Raw genomic sequence first — 15,932 nt, 5'->3', positions numbered from 1 at the left:
ATCATTCACGCGATTACAGCCACTAACAAGACGAATCAAATAATTCCGAGCGACCATTTACGACACTTTTAGCGAAGGAAATTAATTGCAACATCCTTTTCTACGAAAAGGGGTTACCAAAGCAGCACACTGTGCGACGCGGGATTTACATAATCGTAATGAATAGCGTGCAAGCAACACGCATACAGCAAGTATCCTTTATTCCTTAATCCGTTTCTCCAAGTTCTTGCATTGTTTACCCGTTTTCTCATTAATACTCCAAACAAGAGATTCTCGTATAAATACCACGCGTCATCGCGGAATTATGTAACGTTCAACCTACCACTGTTTCAAAATACCGAAAATATCCAGATTACCAGATTTGTTAGTTTTATTTCACCGTCGATGTTTAGAAAAGAAGATTTCAAATCAAAATTTTTAACAATGAATTTACTTGTAAGATCTCAAAGTAGAATTGGAGAATTTTAGTCAGACGATCGAACACTCACCTTCTGATCGATGAGTCGCTGCAACAATGATCAACGAGCTCCATAAGACCAGATAACGCGTAGTTACCCTCATAGTTGGTGTCCTCCAGGATTCTATTCGTTTCAAGTCACTCACATGCACAGCCGGAAAATGTACGCGAGCCGGAGTCCAGATGCAGACTGACTTGTCGTGCAAAGTCCTGCAGGAGCAACACGACACGCATGCGTCCTGGCTTCCACGTGCCTGTCTCTTTCGTGTCTTTACTACTTACGGGAGACACTTGCCGATGTTACAGACGCCTCGTTCTTCCCATCGTGTAAAGAAGATTTCAGATATTTGTCGAACGGATTGTAAAAAGTACGATCGCCCTTAAGCGTGTTACCGGAAATTTTATGCAGCCCACTCTCCAGGATATTAACCTTTTTGTGTTTCACTATCGTTGGTATAATTATATATTGGTAATGAAAGAACGGTTTCTTGTAGTGTTTTTACCAATAACAATTAAGAAAGGAAAGAAAGCTACTACGACATCCTAATAACGTAAAAACTGAAACAAGAGACAAAGAAAAAGGTTGTTGTATAAATAAATTTAATAATATAGAAATTGTTTCTTTCGGTGTTTTTGATAATCGTGAAAGACAAGAAGATTATTAGGTAAATAAATTTTCAGATATTCATAGTGTTTTTCTTTTTGAAAAAGAAAATAAAGTTCTTAATTTTTGAATGCTTCGTTGTGAAAGAATACTGAAACTACTGGTGGATGGGGTCATACAAATTTTCAGAGTGCAAAATTGATGTACGATTTTGAGATTAACAGACGATTTAAAACATCAGGAGTTATGATGAAAAGTTACAGAAAGATATTTTGATAATGGATTAAAGAGAATATAACAAAGGAGTTCAATAATATGAATTTAAAATCAGTACTAATTATTATTAGATGAATATTTCTTAAGCTGTTTGTGTATGTCAAAATTTAACACGTTAATGAACAGCTTTTTCATGGAAAAATTATACCGTGCTATTGATTGTATAATCGAATAAAAATATTGATTCAATATTTTGTTAACTTTACTGAGATGTAATTTGACAATCGCTGTTTAACACAATAAAGGATGATAATTTACAGGATTTTATATTTTATTATTTGTACAAATTGAGACATATGCAATTCATCGCTAGTCAGAAACGTGTTAAAAGGTTATATAAAGAGATTTTTACTTTTCATGAATTAATAGCATAATCTAGACGAAATAAATAATAATTACTTATTGGAAAAATTTAAAAAACACTAATCATTAATTAAAACATTAATAAAAACATTAACATGTTATTAAAAAAATATTAAAGGTTACCATATACATGTTTTTATCCGAAGATATTACAGAATATATTAATTTTCTGATATTAAAATTGTAAAACGAGTAAAGTAATGAAATATTTAGAATGGAAGAAAGTTACAGTTCACATTTATTCTAAGAATGACGAGAAACATCGTGGAATGTTTTTAGCGAAGGAAATTCAAGTTTCTGAAGCTATGATAATAATGCAGATTGCTTTAAATTTTGCACGCGGTGCATACTATCTATAAATATCGCACTTGAAGGACTTAAACTGTAGAAATTACATCGCAAGAAGCATTGCGTCTGTGCTTAAAATTAGTTTCAGTCATATACATGCGTTATGAATCGAGAGGGTGAGAAACAGAGGCGAATGTGTGTGTATGTGTGTGTGGAAGGAAGCGGTAAAAGAGAGGAAAGCAAGTTTCGCTACGCAGAACTAGATGTCATGGAATGCGCCCAAAATTGTGAAACATAATGGAATTAATTTAGTAGAGCTGTTAAGACGATTTCGAGACAGAATCCTAGTGTTTCGAATGTACATTTTCAAAATGATACTAATACTAAAAATGAAATATAAATATTTTGTAAAAGGTGAAAGTAGTACTCTATCTTTCTATTATAAAAAAGGGAGAATAACAGATGAATTATAACAAACATAATGAAAATACTACCCAATTATATAGGATAAATGCATCTATTGTTTATCAAATTTCAAATAATTCTCGATTGATTTTTGGTTAACTAATTTGATTTTGATTCAATTCACTAATTACAAATGATAGTTATAACAGATTAGGTGCAATCTGAATATTTTTAACTAGTATTGAACAAACGGTAAATATTCAAAAAGCTATTTTATGAAAAAATATCTAGAATATTACGTATCTCAAGAACATTATGATTTTACGTGCTTTTGTTAAAGGTTAAAGTTTTATTGGAATTGTTTTTAGAAACTGGCTTTCGTTACGAAAATGAAGAAATAAAATTATGATCTTACTTTTCGACATACTCCTTCACACGTTTAGCAAAAAACGTTACCTCCATAACTTTGGCAATTTTGTATTCAGATCAATCGTGATCTCAAAAATCCCCGTGAAAAATTCAATTGACCATCATCCTTTTGAAAGAGCAAAAATCTTTAAATCTTGACAAAACCAAGAACTAAGAAGTATATAATTGCTTCGAGCGTAATATATCCATAATTTATTCCCTTCAAATATTGAATCCATCAACATGGTGCGCTCTACACGTTGAAACATGTAGTTTATACGGAACGATGCGTAAGAAAGAGCAAGGAAAGTAAAGAAAATTAAGCGAGAAATCAGAAAAGGAAAGCGGAGAAACCCACGAAGGTAGAAGAATAAAGAGGAAGGCGCGAAGAAGGTAGAAGAGAAGCAAAAGGAGAAGACGGGGTGTAACAAGTGTGCAAACACATTCCACCAAACGAACGTCGTTAGCGAGAGAATCACCTCGCCGACTTTTTCGCGTTTGATATGAATTTTTCTCCTTTACTGGCCGGACATTTTTCGTTTAGTGGATTTTGACAGGAAATCGTGCACGTTGAAAATCCTGGTGACATGGGTCTTAGATGGAAGCAAAGTCAAACGAGAAAACTTTGCGGATTAAGCGCAATCAAGTACCGATAATTCCCTGGTGAATCGTGTCTGTTCTCTCTTTCTGATACGAAATGGCTGAACGACGCTCATAGGGACATTCCTAGGTACCATCTGGAAGAGAATGACAGAATTGTTCGACGTGGAAGCTCTGTTGTCCGCGTCAACTTTCCTTAGCTGACATCGAAGACGACGAACGTAGTCGTGCGCGTATTATCTATCAAATTAATCGAGAACGTTCTCGTCGTCTCGCTGATTATTTCAATTATCAATCCGCGAATTGGTATTCCAATTTCTTAACTACGTTTGCGACGATGTTTCCTTCATATACGTATCCTGGTATTTAAGAGAACTGAGGCGGGATTCGATAAAGTTCTACGTTTGTTACCGTTTGCGGTAGGATACATGTCTGGTTTCTGAAATTTTGTACTTGGTTAGTTATTGTAAGTTCGAAGATAGTTAGTATGATTTAGATTTATACGGAAGATTATTCAAAGAGGATTATTTAAATAAGCAACAAATTGTGAAATATATTCTTCTTATGTAAGATTTTTTTTCGATTAAAGGTGATTGATAAACTTTTGCTTTAGCTATGGTAAATTATAGTTCGCGGCAATATACCTCCTTTTTTTTGTTTGTGACACTCCATTTCTATAAATAGTAGTTAAAATGGATTCTTTTAATACAAGATTCCTTTTTTTTTTAGAATGAATCGATTATAAGGATTGGATAATCTATGTTAAATTTAGATCTTATATTTTTTATAGATATTGCCACGTTCATGAAGTATTCACGTTTGTAAAATTATAACTATCAGTGTAATATACATATTCATATACTGAAACACTATAGTCAAATGCATATTAAAAGATAGATATTAAACGAACAACGAAATGGCCCAACGATATAAAGTCTTATATTTCAAGTCTATTTTTTAACATCCATAGTCAGTTTATTTAAACATGAGAAAGCTAAAATATGGGAAAAATTCGTTAAAACATTATTCATTCGTTGCTTTGGGCATAGTCATCTTGCATTATGATGGTAAAAGCGCTTTTCATCGGATATCCGGTTATTTCATCCAATTCAATGGAAAGTGATTTGCATAATGCAACGTAAATCTACAAATACGATAATGTGCAGATAATTTACAAGTATGGAGTTTCGATAAAACTAAAAATATATATTTTCAGATTTAGATTATATTTACAGACACTCTACGAGCATTATTTACGTTCTATACAGCCACCATCGGTCTTAATTATTGAGTACACGTATGGTATTTACGGCTGAACATTTTGGAAAACAACTCCTGTCATTCCAAATAAATATCCCTTTCCTTTTCACAAAAAAGAGAAGAATAAACCGTACTGATGAAAGGATTCAAATTTCAGTCCATTATCGAACATTGCATCATAATTTACTAATCGTTTAATGTGATCTCAATTTCTTCCCAATAAATTACATCCAATAGCTGAACGATGAAAATTTTCAATCAATTTTTACAAAACCAATGGAAAAATAAATAATGCAAGTTTCAATATTCTCAATCTCATTTATTACTATTTTATTTAACATATATGCATATCAAGTTGATTAAGCAATTCCAAAGAAATGAACTTTACTTGCCTCTAAATATAAAAATTTTAATCATCTAGTCAAATCTATTGGTTTATTCATATATTATATTCATTATTGTAACTCTTTAGAAACTTGCAATCTAGAAATCTGAAACATTGTTAAAAAAGTGTATGTACTCTTTGTTTACACAGATATCGTATTCAAATTTAGTTATGTGCTTTCTGTTGATACAAATATTGTAGTTTCAAATGCTCTTAATAAAAAAAAAGAGGAAGGAAAAGATACTTTATACATGTTTATGGAAAAATTATCGATAGTATTGCCAAATTGTTGTTCAATACTCATATAACAAAGACTATGGTTTACGTAATTATAATGTATTTTTCTTTTTTAAAGAATCGTTTGATCGGTGTAGATGTTGTCCTACACTGGTGAAACTGGGTAATAATGAGACTAATAATTCGCGTCCGGAAGCCTCTCACGTTCTACGTAATTCACTGGCTCGCGTACAAATGGCTCTCGTAGCTTCTAGGTCGTTAATGTTAATATACAACGTGCAGCCACACGTAGAGCATCAGATTTCTAATTCTAATAAATCCCATATGGGGCGTGCCTGCTTGGATTGCGGCCATGGAACACTAGAAAATGATCCTTATAATTCTTTAATGAACAACCAGCACGTGGGCATAACGAACACAGTAAGCTTTCACTCATAATTATGACGTATAGGATATATCGAATTCACTATATTTTGCCTTTCAGGAATAATGATTTCTATGTTATGAATATGAACGATTTGAAATTTAATTCTTTAAGATTTTTGTTTTTATAGATGTAAGTCCTTAATAACATTTGTATCGCTTATTTATAACATTTGCAACAATTACGTTTATATTTTTGTTTAATCAGTGTTGTAATTGTCAGTTTTCAAAATAATACTAATAAAGTTATTTCTGAAGATACTTCCTCTAGAAGTTCATCACAATACTATATATTATACCATTTATCAAATATAATTGAGAAGAATAATTTCACTCCTTTCTAATTATCACTGTCATCCATTTGTTGCGATTTTCAGTTAATATAATAATTTTTACGCTACCGCGTTTCAATGGGAGACAAATAATTCTATGTCCAATATAAAATTGTAACGACTATAAATTAGATGATAATAATAATAATCTACTGCAGCAATTATCAGAGTCCTTGCGCGCAGTATTAACATTTCCCTTCTTTCCTAAATCCCTTTTGATTAAATTGCTGCTTCCTACTTCCCGTTGCTCCACTTATACTCATTACTTATGCCACACAGACGTACAATTCTTAAAGGCTACGTGTACAAGCACTTTATAATGATAAATGTTTATAAAAGAGTGGTATCATTATTCTCTACGGTATAATAAATTCTACAAAGTATATTGTATTTGTTATTGAATATAATTTACTACTTATCCAACAATCAATAGTTCTTTCATTTTTTTATGATGTAGATAATTCCTCAATGAATAAATTATATTCTATAACTAGATTTGGATCAATGCAGTTAATCAATTATTGTAAAGAAATGCATTAAAAATAATACGTAAATTATTCTGGTGAAATATACAATGTTTTAAAGATACAACAATGTGTTAAAAATTGTATTTCTGCAAATGATTTTTCGTATATACCAATCTACGTAATATTTGATCACATCCGTTGGCAAATTCTAAGAATGAGAGTTTGGTATAATCCTTCTTCCGTTTAAACTCACGCTTTCTTATGTACACTTTCATTACACAAACTAAAAGATTCGCTTTATTCTAAAATTTACACATTTCACTTTCCCCAGTGTTTATTCCAAAAGTTAGCCACCAGTTTATAGAGCGAGAATTCGCAAATGATAAACGTCTACTAAAACAGCGTCAGTTGGTTCTATGATCCTGTTGCACACAGCCGACGGTTGTCGAAGGGACATAGGGACGAAATTATCCCTTGAATTTCTGGCCTTCATTTGTACGCACATACTCCGGATGCAGTTCACCGTATCCTGCCACAAAGTCCTCCCTTGATTGCGCGTACAAGTGTGCCACACTTCATGCCTTGCTTCGAGCCTGTTCGTTAGGAGCTTCCCATCTTTCTTCAATTTAGCACGAGTGATGTTTCCATCCGTCCCTACCTTCGCTTACATCCACCAGCTTGAAGTGTAGTGCACTTGTGGTCATGTAGTACCTCTTCTTCTTTGGGAGCATCAAGGCATTTAGCCGCGAAGTGAACCCATTCCGAATGGTTAGAGGATCGCTTCTATGGTCTTCTATAGACGACTCTGTATAATTAACAGAAAGGCACGTTGTGTGTTTGCTACGGCAATATTTAGTCAGAGCAGAGTATCAATCGGTTCAATACCTAGATATCGTATTGATAGAACGAAACGATACTTACGCGAGTAAATATCATACGGCTAACTCACTTTCATGCGGTTACAGATAGCGAAATTTATTTTTCACAGCATGAAAAATATTTGATTTTTACTGATTTAATAAATGTAGGTAATGGGTCTTGTATTAGTTAAAATTTTGTTTAAACATTGCTGCATTTTTTAACTTTCGTACCACTTGTGGTGACTTTTAAGAAGTATTCTAATATGTTATCTAATTGATTTAACTATGATTGAAGAAGAAAGTCATGTGATAAACTGAAAGATGTAAACCCTTTGAAAATAAGTAGCTAGTCCGCGAAGAAACAAATAATACTTGTTTAATTGTTATGTTAGTTTAAATAACATTAGCTTGTATAACGTGTTATTAACATACCATCAATATGTCAGTAATATTTTTCAAATAATGGAAAGGGCGATAAATGTACACATTTTATTCCAAAATTAATGTGATGGTGATGTGTAACTTTTTAACACCATATCGAATTTCAAAATTACTCGTCTGAAGAAGGAACGTTTTTCATCTATGGCCTTCCAATATCCTGACAACATTATATATACACGTAATTTTTATCAATACCTTTTTATCAATTATCGTGTAGCGATTGGAATCGCAAAACCTAATGAAACACTTTATTTAATGCCACAGAGATATAACGTCCGTATTACAAACGCTACACGTAACAGGCCACTTGTAATACATATGTAACAGTTTTCAAATGTTAAATTTTGCCTTGTACGTTTCCATCGCACGATTTCATCGATTATTCGTAGCTCTTGATATTAAATTCTCGTAGCCGGTTATGTAGGAATTATAATTATTCGTTTCGTTCAAATAAAATTAAACGATTGTTTAATCGTGTATACTCGATCAACTTGCAAAGCGTTGCGATCCAAGGGATTGTAATCCTTCTTTCTAATTAGCGGACTGCGCTTCGCGACTTGATGAAATATTTCTATCGGATGAGAATTTAGAATCTCTCCGCTAATACTAATTTTAAGTACGGTCTATCTAGCGAGAATTCTTAATGGACACGCATAAATCAACGAAGACGTTCCCATTCCTCTGAAGAATATGCCAGTTGGGATTTCTCTCTTCAATTTCAATCGTTCCACGGAGTTATGCGATCCTGCTAGCATTTGCGGAATTTCACCTCGAAGAAGACTAAGCGACTGATAGAGACGATAATTTCCTTAATTAATTAGCCACTTGTTTCGTTATCTCTCCTCGATCGTTGTTTGCAAGAACACGGTTTAATAGATTGTAACAATTCTTAATTAAATCGAAACTTTGTCGTATTTGATGAAGATCGTTTTGTAGGAGTATAATTCAGTAATCTTTATTCATTTCGTGCGATATGTACAGTAACGTAATATATCGATTTTATTACTGAAACTTAATTTGTTTGTACATCTGTTCGAATAATAATGATCGTTAACAATTAAAGAATTTTTATAATTCTTTGTTACAATGTATTTATTTCGTGTTTCTTCTAAAACACATGTTATAAATATAAAAATTCTATGACGATTGAAATCTACTCTAATAAATGTAGTAATAGCAATCCAAGAAGCGTTGTACATTTATTGGCCTTTTTGAGAATCAAAAAAGAAGACGAAAATTGTAAAACAACTTCGTTATATTACAAATACCATCTGTAATCTAAATACATAATCATTTTCAGCTTGGTTTGTTTAAATAGAAAAGAAATTGTAGTTAATGGCTACTCGTACGAATTCGAATAAAATAGTTTCAGAATTGTCGAATGTATTTCTGATAATTTTCGATGATTTACACTTCACTCACATGTTAACTTAAATTTTTGTGAGTTTTGTAGACAGTATTTCCGAAGTTATTGGAATTCGTGCTGATATCTTGTTCGAATCTTGTTCCAGTTTGTTACGAATCTGACACAAGCGTAATTGGTATCTGCTTCAAATCTCTTCGCTGTATCAGTTTAGAAGCAATTTTAAGAAACAAGTAATGACAATATCAACGAATCAGTGGTCATCTTCAACTTGAACAGTTTCCCTAGTAACTGGAATATACGCGATTTGCAGCGATTTCCGATAAAAATAACATACCTGGTGTCAAAGGGATAATTACTGATACTTTGAAATCAATATCTTCTCAAGATATTCGAAAATTTGAAAGTTGAAAACAAAACATGTGATTTATCATGATTTTTTCTTGTGGTCTTCACTTCATATGCATCAACCTAATAATTAGCCGATATTATCGTTGACTCGTACCACTTCTATTAATTCTCTATCATTCGTCGTCAACATGAATTCTCACTCTCACAATATTCCGTTGCCGCTGTCTTTGCGAATATTTCACGTAGTTTCGGTGGCTCCTCTAATGTGGATTACCAAGTATAATGATCCCTCTATTAGTAATGTAAAGCTGACAAATCGCAACAGTATTACAAAATAGCAAACTACGTCGTATCTCTCGTCCGGATCGATGGATAACGTCACTTCCGGGCCCCAGCTGTTTACAATGAGGAGGTAGATCGAGGATACGAGGGCGTGAAAGTTGGCGAGCACGCGTGACAACGCTTTTTTTCCGCGCTCACGTTCCGTTGACAAAGCTCCGTGTGTCCTATGGAATTTATATTTACCCGGTGTTGACCGAAACCGTGTTTCGAGCGAAAGGACACACGCGTTGTTTGCGTACACGCAATTGAAATCTGCAGATGCGAAAGCTACCTGCTCGAGGAACGAGAAGATGATTATAAATCTACCGGGTTCGTTTGTTTTCACGTGCAAACAAAGCCGCGCCGATGGAACGCGAACAACGTGGCCAAACGCGCGATAGACACGCGTTGCCTTTGCCCCGTTTGTTATTTGAAATCCAATGCTTGTTAGATACGAATTTCGCGAGCGTGATTATACTTCCGCGCGGAATACTATATTCTCCGTTTCAACGCGCGCTTCGTGATAAATTAATACCGTGGGAATGGCGTCGCTGTAGCTTTAGTTTAAAGTTTTATTAACAGATTTATTTTCCAGCTAGCTTTTGATAAGATGCCACTTTAATTCGACTTTAGATTTACTTTTTATGAAGCTTGCGGTCGGTGGCGGCTGCACCGCATATTGAGAACAGTTTCTTCGGCGAATTCAAGATATTTTTGCTAGATTTTCAATACGTATATGTATACATTGTCACTTTGTCTTAGACGCAGATTAATATTTCAAATATTTACTACATTTTACACTTTAATTTTTAATACGAAAGTTGAAGAATATAGTATATTATATATATACAGGGTGGTTGGTAACTGGTGGTACAAGCGGAAAGGGGGTGATTCTACGCGAAAAAAGAAGTCGAAAATATAGAATAAAAAATTTTTTTTTTTTTTTTTAATTTTTCGTGATAAAGTGCAAGCGTACCGAACGAAAATTCAAAGTCGATTTTCTCGAAAACAAAGCCTCAAACGAAAAATTTTTATTCTATATTTTCGACTTCTTTTTTCGCGTAGAATCACCCCCTTTCCGCTTGTACCACCAGTTACCAACCACCCTGTATATTACAATAATCAATACAATTTGGTCACGAAACAGTAAGTACGTACACAAGCTCGTGTTCGAACACTTTTGAATACCTTTTATTAATGTATTATGTGTGTTTTATCATGATTATGTTGTATTATAAAGTTTAAAGTTTACAGTTCTTTCTAATACATAGTAAAGTGTTTTAGTTATATTAATCAATTTTCGACTGCTTTTAGAGTAATTATTAGTAGATGGATTAGGAATCAAGATCAATATTTGATACCACTTAGATATGATTTGGATATTGAAATAATGTTTGCAGAAGGAGAAAGTAAGATTTTTTATTGTTGTTGATTTCATATGAGAAAACACCTGAATCGTACACACAGTATATAATATAGACAGCATATATATGTGTATATTACGTTATTATACATACGTCATTATATACATATATACATATATATAATAACGTACATTGGTCCGTTCTAGTTTGCGGACCAAGAGGGAAGCGCGAATTACAATTCGTAAATAGAGATAGTAGCGGCGGTATACAGAATGTCCCACTTTTTTAATCGTCTATATTTCGCAGAGATGAAAGAACCGGGCCATCAGCATGAAAAATCACTCGGTGGACGACTGCTTCGATCAATTTAACCATCCAACTCGTCGACGAATTTTTTCTCGCTAAAGCTCTGTAATTTTTTTCAACGCGTAGCCTACAAGTGAAAAGCGTACTCGTCGATCCTTTCGACAGAAAGTTCGAGTTTCTGCACTGGTAACGGCTGTTTGGCATATGTAACTTTTGATCCAGCTGTTGAGATGAATATGTAGAGACTTACATACTCACGTATGTACAACACACTTTATATATTTGATTCTTCTGCTTTTATATTGAGATTCATGTATTGTGCCATCAGAAGTTTACATACTACACATACGTAATGAGTAAACTTGAAAGTTTATGAATTTTATAATAAATTTATGCAGTGTAATTTGGTACCTATTTTATATTTAAATGCAATTTTTAGAAATTTACAAAAAAGATCGATTAAGGGACAAATATATTCATATTTTACGTAATTAAGCAATATTTTCATTGGAAATGTTAATTATCCATTACTTCGGTAATATTTATTCGCAATAACATATCCATTTATTAACATATTTTCTCTAAAAACTTGCTATTTCTTTTGAACTTATGTAAAATTTGATAAAATATGATTGCTTCTACGGCCAGTTGAAGATGAATTTGATCATGCTTTACATATTCAACAGTATATCATGCAAATTACTATTAGACTTCATCATGTGAAATTTCGTTATGTAATCGACGTTATTCTGTTATAACCAGGTATACTTGTCAATTTGCTCAACTAGTTTTAACTAAATACGCCATTTTATGTATCCAATAGTCTCTATTTAATTTGGTTTTAAAGATACATTCATTGATAGATTAAACTTAAACATTCTGTATGGGTGGACGTGACAGCGAGAGAAGAGAGGCCAGATTTCATTCATTCGAAGCGTCGATGCCGAAATACGCAAACGTAAATTACACTTTGCCTTTGGTCATGCTATCGGTCAATCCACAGTGCCAGGTGTCAAATAGAAGATAGAAAAATATTCCACTTTTATGTATTGAGGTATACCTTCTCGTTCGAAATTTAGACATTCTTGCCTGCGTATTTCGGTATAAAACGTGAGTTACTATCGGTTAATATAACATCTACCTTTTTATAGCAAAATCCCTTATTTTTATTTTGTTTATCACATATACAAGTATCATATTTTTTATCGAAGAAAATTACTTTCTTAATCGTTCAGAAACTTTTCATTTCAGGATATTCATCAATGTTTTATCAAAACGTATTACCAATAGTTAATTTTCCATTGGAAGATAATTTTTCTGATTCACAGCAAAGGCAACTTTAACTAAATAATCCAAAGTGCAATAGTATTATTATATATTAATATATATATATAGTAGAATAATAGTTTGTATACTTTTTAGTAAATATTTCAACAAAAACTTACTTACTTTCAAGTGTAAAATCAAAATTTGAAGATGATTCCCTCCATCGTTATAAAATAATGGTCATCGTTATAAAAATCATATAAATAGGAATCATAGCGGTAGTAGTTTTCAATTATAAGTATGAAATAGTCTTATTATTGATATTTCATTTTCTTAACAACCTTTAATTATTCCTTGTAGAATTATATGTTACAATGATTACTACTTTTTTTAGTATATTTTGACAAACTATTTTTACAAATATTTCTGACGTATCTGTATCAATCGATAGCAGTTTCCGTAAACCATCAGAGTTCCCATAAAGTGCCCGTTATATAGTGATGAGTTTAAAAAAAAATATCTATCAATTGAGGTTACACCAGTGGAAACCGTTAAGATTTTTTGGCTAACTCAATAATTGCCGTCGATAAAAATAGGCGTTCACGTGCATTCGACCGCTTCACATCGAATCGATAACTCAGCTCGGTGCGTTCGTGGAATAAATTGTTTCTCCCTCTAGCAAAAACCAGAGAGAGAGGAGGAGGAGAGAGTGAGAGAGAGAGAGAGAGAGAGAGAGAGAAAGAAAGAAGAAAAAATAGAGAACAAAAAAAACAAGAAAATAATAAAAAATCGTATACTGTCTGGTGTCCTGTTAAATTGATCGAGGACATTAAAAATTACACCGGAGACAGATCGCGCCAGTGAAAACGTCCCGACCCGATGTTCACCGTTTCTGTTTGCGTGACGAGAGAACGAAAAAGCCATGTTCCACCTTATGGTGTAATCCAAAAGTAACATAACGATCTGTCTTTCCCACGAAAACCTGACGACCTGACTGCAACTTGGTGAACGCATATCTACGTACACACCTGTACAGGATGTCCTAAGGTTTAACAAGTAAATTTTATTAATGTACCTCGTGGTTACATAATAAAACAGAAAGTGTTACATAAACATAAGTTATTTGAAGCTTCATTAAAATTTTATAATAAAAGCATGAAATGAACTGTTATAAGACAAGAATAGGCTTACCACACGTGTAATACTATGCGAATTGCAATTTTTTTTAGTCATTAAACCAAAGATTATATAAAGACTATACGAATGATTGGATGATTCGAATGTAAGTCAGAAATTTCAGTTTCTTTTTTTGTCGTACGCTCCTTAAAAAAATTAGAGGATAGTTTTGTTTCTGGAACATCCTTTATACACGTACATACACAGTTCACAGACGCACACGTAGGGATTAGTAAAACGTAGAGTAGGGATAGAGAAAGGCTGTTCGTGCAAATCCAAGAAGCTACCGGAACAAACACGGACCCCTTTTTCCGCGTTCCCTTTTTCCTTACCCGAAGCATCGACCATGCTCTACTACGCCGAGTAGAACCAGCCAGTGGATCCTCGACAGTATTTCAGTGAAGTATCTAAGAAGTGAAATGAAATGTAGAGGGCTGGAGGCGTGACTCGAACTCGTATGAGTCGCGCCAGATGTTACAATATTTACTGCGGGAAGAGTTTTCTCCTATACATCCATACTTCCGTACCCATCCCTCGATAAACCTCTATGTTTCCACCTGGATGCTTATGACGTGTGTACACACGTATCTGACAAGTACACGCACGTACATACGTTTACACGTGCGATAATATTAATGCTCCCTAATGACAGGCCGGCAAGCAGACGGAGGGAAGTCGAGAAACCGATTCTTTTCACGATCAAAGGCTGAACGGGGATAAAGTGGCTTCGTGGCGGCGTGGAAACCGAGCAGCGTCCCCCTTCGCGTCCAAGGACTTCAATTACCCTGCAGAAGGTGTAGTAGACTGACGTTAATTACCTCCTCGATCATGAACGCTAAATAGACTGCGTCACTCGACAACGTTGATGTATGGACGGAAGCTTTTCTCGCGTCACGACAATTGTTTCGGTGAACAGGTACGACTTTGTAGTTGTACAATTGCAGTAAAGGTAATAAAATTGGAAAAAGGTGATTTCTTACGAAAAAATACAAAGTGATCGCACACGAGTCTTCGTTCTCAAGAAAAATAAGAAATAAATAAGGAAGCTCTGACGCCATGCTGATCAACTCCGTGAATTTGAACACATAGAGGGATAATAATTATGACTATTATTTTCAAAACTGTTTCTGGCAATTTAGAATTAATTATGCTACCTTCTTAAGACAAATAACTTTACGAAAATCAGGTTTCCGTCTCGAAGCTGATAAGTTTGTAAAAAATTGACCGGTTACTTCATATCATTATTACGCAGGTATATATACCATTATCGTGATGAATTTTGATATTCTTATAATCAAGATTCCACTGTAATATCGTAATTTTAATGGAAAATTATTAAAAGAAAATTATTAAAAGCTATCATGTCCTGTATCGTAGAAAATACAAAATCGTAGAAATATTTGCAAGGCAGAAAGTTTCATCAATGTACAATATAAACTAAAATAGAACAATACGCTGATCAGAAACTGTTAGTATCCACAGTAAATTATTAATTATCTACCATCCATATTTCCACGCAATTTAATATCTTTTATCCCTGCGAACTACAAAATACGTCCTAAACCATTTATGAAGCCGATGATTCAGCGACAGAACCTGCTTAGATTGCCAGGGGCCGAGATAACGTTTCTAATGAAAGTCGTGGTAGGATTCCACGCGATTCCACGCTAGCAAGAGAATCATAGGAAATGTTGTATTATCTTTCGAGCGATCCTCGTTGATCGAATCGTTCCGACGCGGGAAAGTAGGTTAATTGACTAATATAGATCGTAGAAGGGATGTGCTCTCTGGAGATGTCTCGATCCTTCTCAGGGTTCTCCCTCTTCCATTTCGCACATCGTCTCCGGATAACGCGATGTCGCATTAATGTGTAATTGGTGGCGAGCTAGCAAGGTGACACGATACCAGGGCTCACGCCAAGAGGGAGGCTAGCTGTGTGATGTAGTGGCGGCAGGCCTGCCGCTAGCATAGACATTTTA

At 34.0% G+C, this 15,932-nt stretch overlaps 1 protein-coding gene and 1 long non-coding RNA gene across 3 annotated transcripts in view; one reads left to right on the top strand and one right to left on the bottom strand.

Annotated features, from left to right (window-relative positions):
• Positions 1–579, bottom strand: part of LOC138183592 (neurotrimin) — a 361,055-nt gene extending 360,476 nt beyond the window's left edge. The window contains exon 1 of the mRNA XM_069120754.1: positions 489–579. Within this exon, the coding sequence (XP_068976855.1) occupies positions 489–561 (73 nt within the window). The 5' untranslated portion in view covers positions 562–579. The remainder of the gene's footprint in view (positions 1–488) is intronic.
• Positions 1–15,932, top strand: part of LOC138183598 (uncharacterized) — a 198,845-nt gene that overhangs the window by 175,771 nt on the left and 7,142 nt on the right. The gene's annotated exons all lie outside the window — the stretch shown is intronic.

Source organism: Bombus flavifrons, chromosome 9 (genome assembly GCF_040668555.2).
Source record: "Bombus flavifrons isolate JBK064 chromosome 9, iyBomFlav1_principal, whole genome shotgun sequence".
Lineage (NCBI taxonomy): Eukaryota > Metazoa > Arthropoda > Insecta > Hymenoptera > Apidae > Bombus > Bombus flavifrons.
The sequence above is the reverse complement of the archived record's forward strand: the minus strand, read 5'-3'. Positions and strand labels throughout refer to the sequence as shown.